Source organism: Adiantum capillus-veneris, chromosome 12 (assembly GCF_014529385.1).
Source record: "Adiantum capillus-veneris isolate H3 chromosome 12, ASM1452938v2, whole genome shotgun sequence".
Lineage (NCBI taxonomy): Eukaryota > Viridiplantae > Streptophyta > Polypodiopsida > Polypodiales > Pteridaceae > Adiantum > Adiantum capillus-veneris.
The window spans coordinates 130,740,041-130,754,832 of NC_140942.1; the positions used below are offsets into that span (position 1 = coordinate 130,740,041).

General features: G+C 48.4%; 1 protein-coding gene across 3 annotated transcripts in view; it reads left to right on the forward strand.

Annotated features, from left to right (window-relative positions):
- LOC147446514 (putative histone-arginine methyltransferase CARM1) overlaps nucleotides 1–14,792 on the forward strand; it is a 121,792-nt gene that overhangs the window by 71,804 nt on the left and 35,196 nt on the right. For all 3 annotated transcript variants that reach the window (XM_086525731.1, XM_086525730.1, XM_086525732.1), the window contains exons 7-9: nucleotides 5,170–5,268; nucleotides 5,368–5,437; nucleotides 5,748–5,844. In XM_086525731.1, the coding sequence (XP_086381857.1) occupies nucleotides 5,170–5,268; nucleotides 5,368–5,437; nucleotides 5,748–5,844 (266 nt within the window). The remainder of the gene's footprint in view (nucleotides 1–5,169; nucleotides 5,269–5,367; nucleotides 5,438–5,747; nucleotides 5,845–14,792) is intronic.

The window sequence follows — 14,792 nt, forward strand, 5'->3', positions numbered from 1 at the left end:
GAGAGAGCCCACTTGCTGTCCTATGCAATGAGAGTGAAGGAGAAGGGGAGAGAGGCGCTGAGGATGCTCACGCAGAGAAAACGTGAGAGAGAGAGAGAGAGCTCGTTGAATTTGGGGAAAAGCCACGCTATGCATTTTGGGCTTCATATTTGAGTATATGAGTAAGTGACTAGGGGGCCATTCACACTTGGGCCCCCTCACTTATAAGTCCTTTTAACTTATAAGTTATAAGTACAAGGCACTTAGGCCTTTATTCCCTAACAGCTTCACCCCAATAGTTGAGTGAACCGGTGTGGATAGACCCTCTGAGGTGCGTACATGCCCCACTACTGACCTGTATAATGCCATGACCCCCCAAATGAGCTCTGTGGGTATTCCCATTTGCTGTAATCTGCGCATCAATCTAGCTCTGGGTACTGTGTCAAATGCTGTGCGGAAATCCACAAAGCTACAATAGATCCGTCTCCCATGTGATCTACCCTCCTCAATGATGGCTTTGAGTGTCAAGATATGGTCAAGAGTAGAAAAACCTCTCTTGAACCCTGCCTGCCTGGTTGCACGTATCCCCTCCCTCTCTGCCCATCTACTCAGCTGCTGCTCAAGAATAGATGCATACAACCCTGCCAATGTGTGTCCAATCATGATAGTGTGATAATTCCCAGGCTCCATAGGGTCTCCCGACTTGAAGATAGGTACAATAGTAGATAGGCTCCAAGTATCAGGCAAGCCCTCACACATGGCACGGTTAAACATAACTGCTAGAAGCTCTGTTAGTAGATCTCTGGCATGCGTGAAATGCTCAACCACTAAGCCATCATGATCATTTGCTCTCCCAGTCCTCATCTTGTCAATGGCCTTCCTCACCATTTGAGTGGTGAAAAAAGCACATGTGTGTGGGCATGGATCGGGGGGGGGGGGGGGTTCAGGAAGGGGGGACTGCTCAGGAACTGTGTACAGAGATGATGCGTACTAGCCCCAGGCCTCTATAGAAGTGATGGCAGGGGGGGGGGGGGTGCTCATGAAAGAGCCGCCATGCCTCACGTGAGTCTTGACTCAGGAATAGCTGGTATAGATCTTGCTCTAGGCGAGCCAAAAATGCCCTCTTCTTCCGTCGCACTAGGCGTCGGAAGTCAATCTGTGACTGTCTGTGAGTGATGTCCCCCAAAAGCACCTCCCTCTGAAGTCTAGCTCTAGTGTCCCGGCATTCCTCATCATACCAACTGTTCTGGGGCATGCTCCCCGAATGCCTTCTCTACTCAGGCTGGTTATGTGGGTATGCCTCTACTGCTGCATCATGTAGTATCTGTGTCAGTATAGTAGTAAGCTCCTCCAGAGGTCGCCCTGGCTCCTCTGTGCACATGCGTCTGTGGATCCCATCTATGTATACAGAGTCCGTCTCCCGCGTGAAGGTGTAGCAAGTAGGGGCTGTTGCCCGTGGCCTGTATGGTACACTAAACGGAAAAGAGATGGTCAACGACACAAGAGCATGATCCACTGCCACACCAACAGGTCTGGGTCCAACCATGAGATCCTGGATACTAGAGATGAGGCTCGACTGTGCCATGACATAATCCACTGTGCTGGCTCCATGTCAGTGTGGAAAGCATGTAAAACCTCTCGCAGTGGGAAATCTTTGTAGGCCATTCAAGATGGCCAATCCATGTGCAGTCCCCATGTCTATCAAGTGTCGTCCATACTCAGTGTGTTCCCTATCCTGTGATAGTCTGGATAGGCCCGTCTCTGCAACATCCAGCTATCTCAGCATCTCTTGTGAAGTATCATAAAATACTGTTTGATGATGAGCAGTCCTAGCATTGAAATCCCCTAGAATGATGATGTCACCATCTCTAGAGAACTCCCATATGTCATCATCCAAAATAGAAAAGGGGGACTGTCCTCTGGGTGGTGCATAAATTGATGTACTCGTGGGAAAGTAGCAAATAGCAATGTAAAGATTTCTGCCTCTCTCTGCTCTCAATCTCACCCACATGTACCTAGCTTGCTCATCCCTGCGGGCTATATGTATCAATGGTTACAACTCCTCCATGAATAACACTACCACTCCTCCTAAGCCCCAGCCTCTGTGCTCTGATCGTGTCTCCTGTCTACAGGCCGTCTCCCATCTATATCCATTGATGTGAGGCATAGACTGCCCAGGGGCTTGATGCGTCTCAGAGTAGAAGATGATGTCGCTTCCCGTAAAACTATCCTCAAAAGCACCCACATCAAGGCGCATCGATCCATTACAATTCCATGTGGCAACTTTGAGTGTGGTCCCATAGGTCTCGCACCGTCATGTGTAGCGCCGCTCTACAATCACCACCCGACCATCTCTGTAGAAGGCCGTCTTTCCCTTCTCCCTTGCCGCTCGAATCTCTCTCTCATATGCGCAAGCTGTGTGAGAGTGAGGTCATCTCCAAGGAATATGCCTGTTCTTTAGTGTAGGACGCCTCTTCAAGCAGTCCTTCTTTGCCTTTATCGATGGGAAAGGGATGATTAAAGTTCTCTCTTTTGAAGTCTCCCCATTTCCTTGTGTCCTCTTCCCTACCCTCCATGCCTTTGTACGAGTAGCCTCACTACCCATCATGCGGAGAAGTTCTTCGACTTCCCCTTCCACATCATCTCGGTCTTTTAGACCGGTTACTCTTATATGCAAAGCTCTACTCTTATATGCAAAGCTCTACTTTTCCTTCTCTACTCTTCTTCTAGAGTCATGTTGATGATTGTAGGAGTGGGGACAGATGTGGTTTCTTTCCATTTCCCTTTCTTAGCGACTTCTATCCATTTCTCGGCCTCATCCACCTTCTTTTGTGTCTTCATGATCACATCCATCCACGAAGACGTCTTTACCCCATTCTGTTTCTCCTCCTCTTTGATCATCCGTACCTGCTCCTTGATGACCCTTATTTCCTCTATGACCGAGGGCTGGAATTCCCCTTCCTCTAGTCCACTGCTTGCTCTATCAGCAAGCTCTCGCTTGAGGGCTGAGACCTCTTCTTTAAGTGCTTTTGAATCTGCCTTAAGTGCTTGTAGCTGTGCGTGCAAGCCCTCTTTCTCCTCCTTCCATTGCGCGCCTTCGTTGAGAAACATTTGAAGAAGGTCGGCCTTCTCTTTCCACCATCCCTCCGTATCTGCTTTCCATTCTTTCATCTCCCTTTCCATTTGTGTTATCCGCTTGTTTGTAACCACAAAGATGGCCTTTGTATGGGGCTTACACCCTGGCAAAGCGCTCATGAGCTCCATCAAAAACACATTCTGCACTTCAACCAGTTGTGGCACAACTTCTAGGATTGCAAGATACTGGTTGGCTGAAGAAACACTCTTGCCTCCTCAACCTTCCCTGCTCTGTATTCAATGAGAGCTAATGTTTGATACAGATACTCGTTTCCTCCGCAAAACCTTAGTCCTTTACTTAGCAACTCCCGAGCCTTTCTAGTATTCCCTTGCAGAAGCTCTAAAACAGCCCATCCATGCCAAGCTGCCCCATTTAGAGAGCAGCAGTTCAGTGGCGGCCACAAGTGATTATCTGACATCCGCAGCTGGTGATGAAACGGCAGCAGCAGTAGGTGAATCAGCAGCAGCCACAGGTGAACAACCAATGGCAGCAGCTGGCGATGAAACAGCAGCAGCAAAGGTGAATTCAGTAGGTGACAAGGGGGGCAGCAGCAGTAGGTGAATCAGCGGCAGCCACAGGTGAACAACCAACAGCAGCAGTTGGCGATGAAACAGCAGCAGCAAAGGTGAATTCAGTAGGCGACAGGGGGAAGCTTCCACGCTGACCAGCGGATGCAGGAGCCCTGCACGTGATCAGCAGAGAGAGAGAGAGAGAGAGAGAGAGAGAGAGAGAGAGAGAGAGAGAGAGAGAGAGAGAAATGAAATGAAATGTTATATTAACGTCTTCAAAAGGCCAAAATGACCTATGAGACCAACTGATTACAATGAGACCAGCAGAGAGAGAGAGAGAGAGAGAGAGAGAGAGAGAGAGAGAGAGAGAGAGAGAGAGAGAGAGAGAGAGAGAGAGAAATGAAATGAAATGAAATGAAATGTTATATTAACGTCTTCAAAAGGCCAAAATGACCTATGAGACCAATCAGTTACAAAATAGTGAATCTAATACCATGTCTGAGAGAGAGAGAGAGAGAGAGAGAGAGAGAGAGAGAGAGAGAGAGAGAGAGAGAGAGAGAGAGAGAGAGAGAGAGAGAAATTAGAATTCCGCTCCTAGATGCATTGGCCCCAAAGCTTGGTGCCCCTTTTGGTATTTCTTTCTCGGCGGAAAATCCAAAAGGGTCTGCTACGTCTTTAATTCGCTCAGTTGGCCGGGCCTTCAATGTTTATGTGGAGGGTCCATTTTAATGTAGCAAGTTTATTTTAGGAATTCCCATTTCAATGTACATTTTTTATAAAGTCATTCGGCAGAATATTGTCAGCCTGCCAGTACCCCTAAAATCTTAGAGAGAAATCAGTGACTTCATTCCTTCTAGGTAATCTATGACAAAGCAGTGGAGTGGCTCCCCTCTTGTGCAGCACACAGCGCCCCAGATTCAACCCGCTGATTTGACGTGCAGTTCTGGAATAGTCGGAGCTAAGCCTCAAGGTACAACTCTAGTAGCTGAGGAGAATTTGCTAAGCCCTCCTCCATCCCACTTTGCATCAAGAGCCGGAAAGTCCTGAACTTGATCAAATATTTGGGAAGGCTGTTGTACTTTAAATCTGCTCTTACTTACTGCCACCTCTTTTTTTGATCTGCCATTGGCAATGGAAGCAGTGTTCGCATCAACAAAGACTAGGTCCTGATAGAAAGTGCCAAACCTTGTAGGAGAGAAATTGTGCAGCCATGCTAATCTTTGCCATATTGTCTCCTGCTGTGAGAAAATCTTTTTTGTCCTTCACTTCCGACTCAACCCGAAGAAGAGTTGAAAGCACTTATATAAGAAATCTGGCTTGAAGCTTTCAGACATTTTATGATTGTCTTGCTCTTTTTTGATGTCTGCTGCCTGAGCGTGCGGATTGTCCCTTATGTGTGCTCTTCTGTTTATCTAAGGCATATATCTGCACTAGAGTCTATTGCTGATGTGACACATCCAATGTGTGCCTAGTGGCAATCTTTTGACTTTTAGTTTCCAAAATTCATTTGGCAGCTCTGTCATTTACATTCTTCTTGCTGTCCAGGCTGGAGCCAAACATGTATACGCTGTGGAGGCGTCCAATATGGCAGAGCATGCTCGCAAACTTATTGCAGGAAATCCTGCCTTAAGCTCTCTTATAACAGTGAGTGTTCAAAGGTTAATAAGGACATTCTATAAACAATAAGAATTCCCCACTTGTATGGATAATTATTGACAAGTGTTCATGGAGGATGTTGTTTAGGTTATCCATGGAAAAGTTGAAGAAGTTGAGCTTCCTGAGAAAGCAGATATCCTTATATCAGAACCCATGGGTGAGTCTTGTTTTATTCTTTACTGAGTGTCTATGGCGAGTTTGTAATAGACAAAAGGAAATGAAGGGTACTGTACGATAAACTAAGCGGATTTATAGGTGAGAACTTGCTAGAAAATGCTACTTACTGAGTATCTATGGCGAAGAAAGCAAGTTTTTGATATGACAAAAAGAAATCAAGGGTCATAGGACTTATTGCATATTGCCCATTGCAAGCTAAGGACTGGTGGTCAGGTTGTAAGACTGCATAGCTAGTTTGTAGGGTTCATTTAATAACGTGGGGATAGCTCATCAGTGGGTATGCTACTCAGGAACCTTACTTGTGAATGAACGGATGCTGGAGTCTTATATTATATCAAGGGATCGCTTTTTGAAACCTACTGGCAAAATGTTTCCATCACTTGGAAGGTCAGTTCAATTTTACTGGTGGTGTATGCATTCGCTGTGAATTTGGGAAAATCAGCAGGTCTTTGCCATGCTTATGTTTTGATGGGTTCTTTCCCTGTGTTTTCTCGACTCTTTATTAATTGTGCTCGATACTAATTTTTCTTTGAGGTCATTGTCTGTGAAATGCAAATTCTTGCAAGAAAACAACAAACTTTCACCTAAAAAGGAAACAGAATTGCAAATGCATGATTTTTTTTGCTCCTAAACACTTTTGAGTGAGTGATAAAAAAGTGAAGATGAACGACTGTTCATTTGAAACTTCAGCTGGGAATGTGTCAAGGAACAATCTTTGAGCTTGCTACATAATATTTACAAGGAAACAAGCAATGCTCTTTCTTTTGTCTTCCCTTCATTTTCTGTCAAGATTCTTCCATTTTTGCTACTTATTTATCTGTGGGAGTCATTAATGTTCTCAATATTACTGAAGATGGTTGTCATGCCCCCCTTGGCTTAGGTTTGGAATTGCATGCATCTCTGCGCCTCGTTTTGGCTTGGTTGGGAGACACTTTTGAGGGTTGGACCTTTCTGCATTGTGGTTTTTTATGCACTATGAGAGACGAGGTTCTATTTTCCTTGCCCTAGAGGGGTCGCCGATCCGATGCTGCATCACGCATTCCAGACATTGCATGATCAGTTGTGGACAACCTCATCTATAATGGATGCATTGATAGATCAAATTTTGGAGGACGTCATGGACTATGATTGTCTTGAGTGTCTGGTGATTGGCCAGATTGATGATGCCATGGGGTGGTTGGTGTGGTCAAAGACAGAGTCATCATGGTACCTTCCCTTGGTGCATATTGTTGTCCTACGGTCGTCCAGTAAAGTGCAATACGGTTTTATACATAAAAATATAGTGTGTTTCAATTTATATCATATGGTGTGGATTCGTGCGTTTTTTTGTGTGGTGAGGAACTCTTAAAAAGCATAAAAAACATTTGCAGATTACCTCATGACTTAGGGCTCTGGGGCTAAGGTTAAAGGGTCTTACGGACTCATGAAAAATGACCTAGGTAGTGGTCACTAAGAGCCAGGACTCATGCATTATTTTAAAGAAAAGGCAGCTTGTATTTGAATCCGTATGGCGGTGTGACTGTACGATATGAGCTCAGTATGGCTGCATGAGGACCGCTTCCTATTTTGGGGTTCCACATAGAGTTCTTATGGATTGGATGCAGGTTATTATAGTGAAAGCACCTCTATCCCCTGGAGTACATGAAATTCGTCAGTCTGAGCTGCACTATTTTCTGTTTGGAAAAAGGATTCAGCCTATTGTCTTGTATATGTCGTCTGGTGGGTTGTCCGTTGGTTACTCGAGGGAGTGCCCTAGAGGATGTGTGTCAGGACAAGGGTCCTACGGGGCAAGGCCCAACCTAGGGGGTCAGGGACCTAGGCCAAGGGCCTGGACTGGACCAGTGTGGACTGGGGATCCGCTTAGGGCAAGAGCTAGGAGCTAGTCCTATATAAGGGGCGGTAGGGAGGAGGATCCCAGGTCTTAGTTCCCTAGGTCTTATATTGGTATCAGAGCTCAGGGGGAGGCAGGAGCTGTGGAGGAGGAGGAAGCCTTGCGGAGGAGGAGGAAGCCTTGCATGATCTCTCTCTCTCTCTCTCTCTCTCTCTCTCTCTCTCTCTCTCTCTCTCTCTCTCTCGCGTACCTGCTGCACCAGCGCCCTCCTCCTGCTGCACCAGCGCGCGTACCTGCTGCTGTGCTGCTCCAGGCACACTACTGCTGTACTGCGCGCTGCTGGTGTCACCCCAGCTGCTCAGCGCGCCCACCCCACCTGCACAGCACCCCCAGTACCCGCCTGTTGCTGCTGCTGTTATACCAACCTGCTGCTGCTGCTGAACTGCCTCTCCTTGCTACACACGTACTCCCTCTCTTCCCCTCAAGCAGCCCCTCCCCCTCCCTCACGCAGCCCCTCCTCGCAGCCTCCCTCCAGCCTCCCTCCAGCCTCCCCCTCACGCAGCCCCTCCTCGCTCCCCATCACGCAGCCATCTCTCTCTCTCTCTCTCTCTCTCTCTCTCTCTCTCTCTCTCACACACACACACACACACACACACACACACACACACACGGATACATACCCACACACACACTACACACATACACGCATACACACACGTACTCCCTCTCTTCCCCTTCTCCCCTCTTCTTCACAATATGAAGAGAGGGTAGTTTCGAAGACAACCATGTCTTCCCCCATCATCAAGACGCCGACATCGACAATGAAGACAACCTTCATGCTCACGAACAAGAGGCTTGCACAATTAGAGAAGGACATGAAAGAATGGTGGATGGAGAGAGAGATATGGAGGGAGGAGAAAGCCACCTTCATCAAGCTATGGAACGAAGAGAAGGAGGACATGAGAGCGGAAATCCAAAATCTCAAAGAGGAGAAGGAGAGAAGGGAACGGGAGAACGAGAAGGAGAGGGAGAGATGGAGGAAAGAGCAAGAAGAGATGAAGGCACAAATCGATCTCCTTCATGCTTCCATCACATCCCTCACCCACGAGGAAGGAGAGATTAAAGAGGAGGCTAAGGAAGCCCTCAAGGAGGAGATCACCAAAGCCCTCACCGCAAGCATTGAGGACAAATTAGAGGCCACCAAAGAAGGATGGGTCGAAGTGGTCAAAAAGAATATCAAGAAGGTAGCAAGAGAGGAAGCCCAAAAAGATGAGGTACTCATCGTACACACAACCATCGAGGAGGAGAAGATGCGACAAGCTCGCCGTCTCAATGTGCGAGTGACCGGCATCAAAGAAGAAGAAGGGTCTACACCCGAGAGCGATGGGAAAGCTTTATGCAAGAAAGTGGGATACAAGGAAGAAGAGATCCCTTTCTCCAAAGTTTGGAGAGCCGGCAAAGATCCAAAGAAGAGAGCTCTCATCCTCCAATTCGCCTCCGAGGAGTCTCGAACTTCTTTCCTCCGAAAGAGGGTCATCTTGAGAGGGCTAGAAGGCCCCCCGATTTATCTTGATGATGACCTCACAAAGATGCAACAAGATCACCGTCGCGCGTGCATGCCTAGAGTCCACCAAGCCCGCAAAGAAGGGAAGAAGGCAGTATATCGAGATGGTAGGGTTATCATTGATGGCAAGACCATCGCATAGGGACTCGCGGCCTGTGGGACACACGAGGAGATTCATGTCACGGTTTGGAATTGCAATGGAGACCTATGGACACACCCAGAGAGACTTGAGGAGGTGATGAGAGGTCGAGACATCATTCTACTTACAGAGACACACGAGAGCCCAGAGAGAGGGTTACCACGGATACATGGATTCCAGTGGGAGTCTCTACATCGGGGATGTATGCGCCAGCACACCACTCACGGCTCAGGAGGAGTGGCCATACTCTTTAGACAGGGGCTTCACAGCAGACTACAGATTGTTGCCCGGGACCCACAGGCCCGCTACATGTGGATTCGCCTCGAGCTCTCACGAGACAGGATCGTCTACATTGCCCTTTGCTACTTTGCTCCCACAGGCTCCAGATTCGCCCCTATTGAGCAGGAGTCACCGTACGCATGCCTCACGGAGGAGATTATGGAGTACTCCACACTGGGTGAAGTCTTCCTTATGGGAGACTTCAATGCTCGTACGCGCAGTGAGCAGTGTGAGGCATATGACCACGAGGACCCAGAGGCACTACACACTCTAGATGAGGAGGCTACTATGAGAGATACAGCAGACAGAGCTCCGGTCACAACCTACGGACGACATCTACTTCGACTTGGCTCCCAACACCGTCTCGTTATTTATAACGGGATGGTCCAGTGGCCCACCTCAGGGGGCCTGACTTGTATGCCACATGGAGTTACAGAGGGAGGGGGGAGTACAATCGACTATATTCTGGGACCCAGGGAGGCTACACACCTTATCACATCCTTCACCATTCCACCCATACCCATCGGAGCCGACCACACATACCTCTCTTTCTCCATCACCGGAGATACCATCCCACACAGCTCCACAGCACACACTCCACACACCACCATCCATTTCACACATGAGCTAGCCTCTCTTTACTCGGCCGAGGTCGAGCATGGCCTATGCCTCCTCCACCCATCCACACCACTCTCAGTTCTCACATCACATATCTCTTCCGTTCTCCACACTTCAGCTATTAGCTCTTTTCCACACACCACTCACACAGGACGCACTCCCCCCCCCGGGACTATGCCTCAGAACCGCTGGTATGATGATGAGTGCAGAGAGCTATACCGATGCCTCCGTGCACGGCGAGCCTTAGGAGAGATCACAGAGAGAGAGGCCAGACGGCATATGAAGACGCTGACACGCCAAAAGCGGCGAGCATTCGAAGAGGCACAGGAGCTTGAGCTATACCGCCTATTCATGAGCATGGATAGCGCGACGGCATGGCGCACCCTGCGCGAGCCACGTCCGACTACAGCTATTGAGGATCCACAGATATGGCATGATTATGCAGAGCGACTTTATGAGGTGCCAGGGCAGCCTCCTATCCCACAGCCACACGAGCCACGCCCCACGTGCTCCTTCTTTCAGCAGAGATGGTAGAGAGGGCCATACGCCGCATGCAACACAGACGATCAGCTGACCATACTGGATTACAGAGTGAGCACATCATTTATGCGGCCTCCACTATAGCCCCGTTGATTGCACATGTCTTCAACCGGGCTATGGGGGAGGACTTCCCAGAGGAGTGGACACAGCACACCATAGTGCCTATCCACAAATCTGGCGACACCCTGGACCCAGGGAACTACAGGACTATCATGATTGGCCACACGATGGCCAAGCTATATGGAGCAGTACTTGAGGCACAGCTCAGCTGCTACGCAGAGACCGAGGGTTTACGAGCTCCAGGCCAGGCAGGTTTCAGACGAGCTTTCTCCACCACTGATCACATCTTCGTTCTGCGCTACCTCATTGATGGGGCAAAGGCGCGGAAGAAGAGGCTTTACTGCTGCTTTGTGGATTTCCGCAAGGCCTTTGACACAGTCCCACGCGAGAGACTCTTCCAGCGCCTTCACAGCATTGGGGTACCAACAGAGATGATTTGGGCCATATATGCTCTCTACGAGAGGGTGACGGGTCGAGTTCGTTGCCCAGGCGGTTTTTCAGAGACCATTGCTAGCACCATTGATGTTAAGCAAGGATGCCCACTCTCCCCGACACTCTTTGGGCTCTACATCGACGAGATCTCCGACTACATACTGCGAGCAGGAGGAGAGGGGAGCGACTTGGCGGGTACTTCGGTCCACATCATGTTATATGCTGATGATATTGTGTTGATTTCAGAGTCACCCGAGGGCTTGCAACGCCATCTTGAGGCCTTGGACGAATTCAGCACACACAGGGGGTTGACTGTGAATCTTGGCAAAACCAAGGTTATGATCTTTCACACATCCAGTGCAGTGAGGAGCGCTGCCACCTTCACAGCAGCAGGAGGACAGGTTGATGTAGTCACCTCCTATGTCTACCTTGGCATCACATTCACCAGCCTACCAGGACCCTTCACTATGAGGCAGGCTGCTGCTGACAGGCTCACCCGAGGATATGCAGCTCTGACCATGCTAGAGCGGAGATGCCACCAGGCACACTTTCAGGAGCCCCGCACGAAGGGGTGGCTTTTCGACACCTTAGTCACCCCGGCCTTGATGTACTCGGTGGCAGTATGGGCACCAGGATTGACAGCTGACCAGTGGACACAGCTTGAGAGGCCACAGGTATGTATGATCTCACGCTTGCTCCGCAGCAAGAAGACAGTGCCACATGACATTATTAGAGCCGAGCTCGCCACACCACCTATGGTCGTAGAGGCACTATTCCAGACAGTCTGCTTCATCCAGAGGATGAGAGAGCTACCTCTTGACAGACTTACTCGTAGAGCATTTGAGGCAGCTATACAGCTATCAGAGAGTGGGCATGAGAGAGCATGGTACTCACAGGTCAGAGCATGGTTTGAGGGACACTGTCTTGACATGGAGAGCCTACCACCATTCCAGTACGACCCCCACTCACCATATGTTCACCTCTCTCGCAGTGAGAGGAACTTGGTATTGAGACAGGATCTGTGGCAGCTATACACTAGGAGAGTCTGGGAGTCACCTGGCTTGGGGACGAGGATGTCAGATTACAGAGACCAGTTTCTCACCATATTGTTTGGGGGGTTCATACAGAGACCACGCTATATGGACACATATATGCCACATAGCTCACGGGTGGCGATTGGTCAGCTGAGAGTGGCTTCACACAGGTTAGAGATTGAGATCGGGAGACATACTAGTGTTCCCAGGGAGGAGCGAGTCTGCAGAGCCTGCACAGAGGAGGTGGAGAGTGAGGAGCACTTTGTATGTAGATGCAGAGCATACACTGAGATCAGAGGCAGGTATGAGGCCTTATTCAGAGGACAGCCCACTCTCCGAGAGATCATGGACTCTCGAGATCAGAGACAGCTCGGACGTTTCTTACTAGAGATACAGAGCCATCGGGACACACTACTACAGCCACACACAGCTACACAGACAGAGGGGAGACAATCGCAGCTCACAGACTTCTTTCAGAGGATTGCCGCCCCTCCCTCACCAGACACTCAAAGGGGAGTGACACTCCCACAGGCAGAGGTGAGCCGAGCTAGACGACGACCACGAGTCGCAGGCTACAGGGGCGCGAGCTCCCACCACCGACAAATCGAGGAGATCCGAGCCCGGGAGCGCCGTGCCACTGAGGAGCGAGTGGCTCAGATGAGGGCCGACCCGACATCTTTCATCCGGGTAGCCTTAGCACCAGACCCGCCCATGTACCACATCTTACATCCCCCCATTAGTACAGGATGGAGCTAGATAGCTTGATGCATTCTCATGATTGTACTACCTTGAGCATATAGACATGCATATACCCCTAGAGATAGAGCTCCATCCCTCCTCAGATACTCCACTACCTACATTCAGTTCAGTTTTGTATCAGTTTTGTTTCATTTGTCTTTCCGATAGACGGATGACATACACACCAGGTACATTTGATTTGTCTCATAGGCCGATTTCGGCCTGACATAGACGTTAAAAATCTTTCTTTCTTTGTTTCTTTCTCTCTCTCTCTCTCTCGGTCGGGTGATGGGACACCGCCCCTACAGAGCGGGGAGGAAGACTGGCCGCGTGGGAAAGCTCCCTTGTTTGGACAAACGGCCATGGCGGACCTGCACGAAACGGGTAGCGGCTTAGCTTGCGTGATTCGCGCTGCCGTGGGGGAGATTTTTCGTCATATGGCCTTGCCCGGAGATGGCCTGCATGGACGACCCTGTTGATCTCCTTGCTCGCGCAGTCGGCTGCCGCCATGCAAGCTACAGGTTTTACAAAGTTATTTTTTTTAAGTGCCCTAACCTTGACCATGCAAGGGCAGTTACACTCGGGCAAGATCCCATGCTATGCATCCGAGGACTAGCGGCAAGTATCCTATGCATCCGCGTTGCATGTCATCATGCAGCAAAGGCCATCATCATAGGCTTGGCAAGGCATCCAGGGTACAGGATTTTTGCCATGGTAGGCCCGAACACAAGCTTTCGAGCACTTCAAGGGCCGCCATGAGCACCATCTTCCTAGCTGGTTGCTGTGAACTTGTACACATCTTTACCTTACCACTCGATCAAAGACAACGGGACTTTCGGTTTTTAAAGCATGATGTCGGCATCGAGGCGGATAACCGTCATGACGAAGCCTTAACTCTTGCAATAAAAATTGTTGGCTGTGATCTAAAGCATTTAACTCCCAATGTTGAAATAGCTTTCTTTGTTTTAGGGAGAGCAATTAACTTCGGGTTACCAACAATATATGAAGGTAGATTAATAGCAAGTGAGAAAAAAGATCATAAAGGGCAAAACATTATTATGCGCTTAGATGATCATTCTCAGATGCTTCGCTGTGATCAAATTGCTTGGTCTGAAGCCAAGAAATTGGGCAATTGATACATAGCGTACACTACAAACAGAACTTATAGATAGAGTTCTAAGTGTAGATAGTATAGATTCCTCTAATTATTTAATTAGTTCACAAAAGTCCATTTCTTTTGCTATTGTGCATAAAGCCCCTACAAAGTGAGCTATGCAAGTAAAGAATTTTCAACATTTGGAAACATTTGAAAATAAAGATAAAACCTTTTGTAGGCATTGCTTAAGACTAATTGGAAGACTAAACTCTTCCTCATCTGCTTTTACTATCCAGTTTTGCATGATCGAAGGAAAAGATTTTTATGTCTCTGACACTGATAAAATCTCTATAGCTCCTTACGTAACTATGCTTGATCAAGCAAAACCTCCCCTTGAATTGCTTCAAAGAAATTACCATACTGTCAAGTTGCATTTCCTTGAAAAGCAATTGAATGACTTGCATAAGTTAGTTATTGGGTCTACTCATAAACTTGCTCATATGCAAATTCAATTACAACAACTGCTTGACACATCTCCCTCCTCTGCACATACAGATTTAATTGTCCCCTCTTCTCTAGAGCTACCTTACTTCTCTTTCTATAAACCCTCATTGTATCGTCGCTTTGGTCATTTTGGCAAAAATCTGTCCTTTGACCAAGAACAGGATAGTTCTTCAGACATTGAACCGGGGTGGGAAGACTGGAAAGGTGCGGAGCAGCTTTATTACCAGCCACGAAGTGGCTTGCCTGAGGAAGATGATAGAGATCTATACACTCTTGCTTGTTCCCACAACAATCGCAACAAACTAATTGATAATGCAGGTAAACCGTCATCCATAAAACCTAAAGGAGTAACCATAGAATCCATCGACTACAAATGGACTGAAGAACAACTCGAGCCAATATGGGATATGTCAATGACAAAACATAGAGTTGGAATTTATAATTATGGTCCTGCATTTATGCATGGTGATTGGGATCAGTTTGATCCATGGTGACTGGGA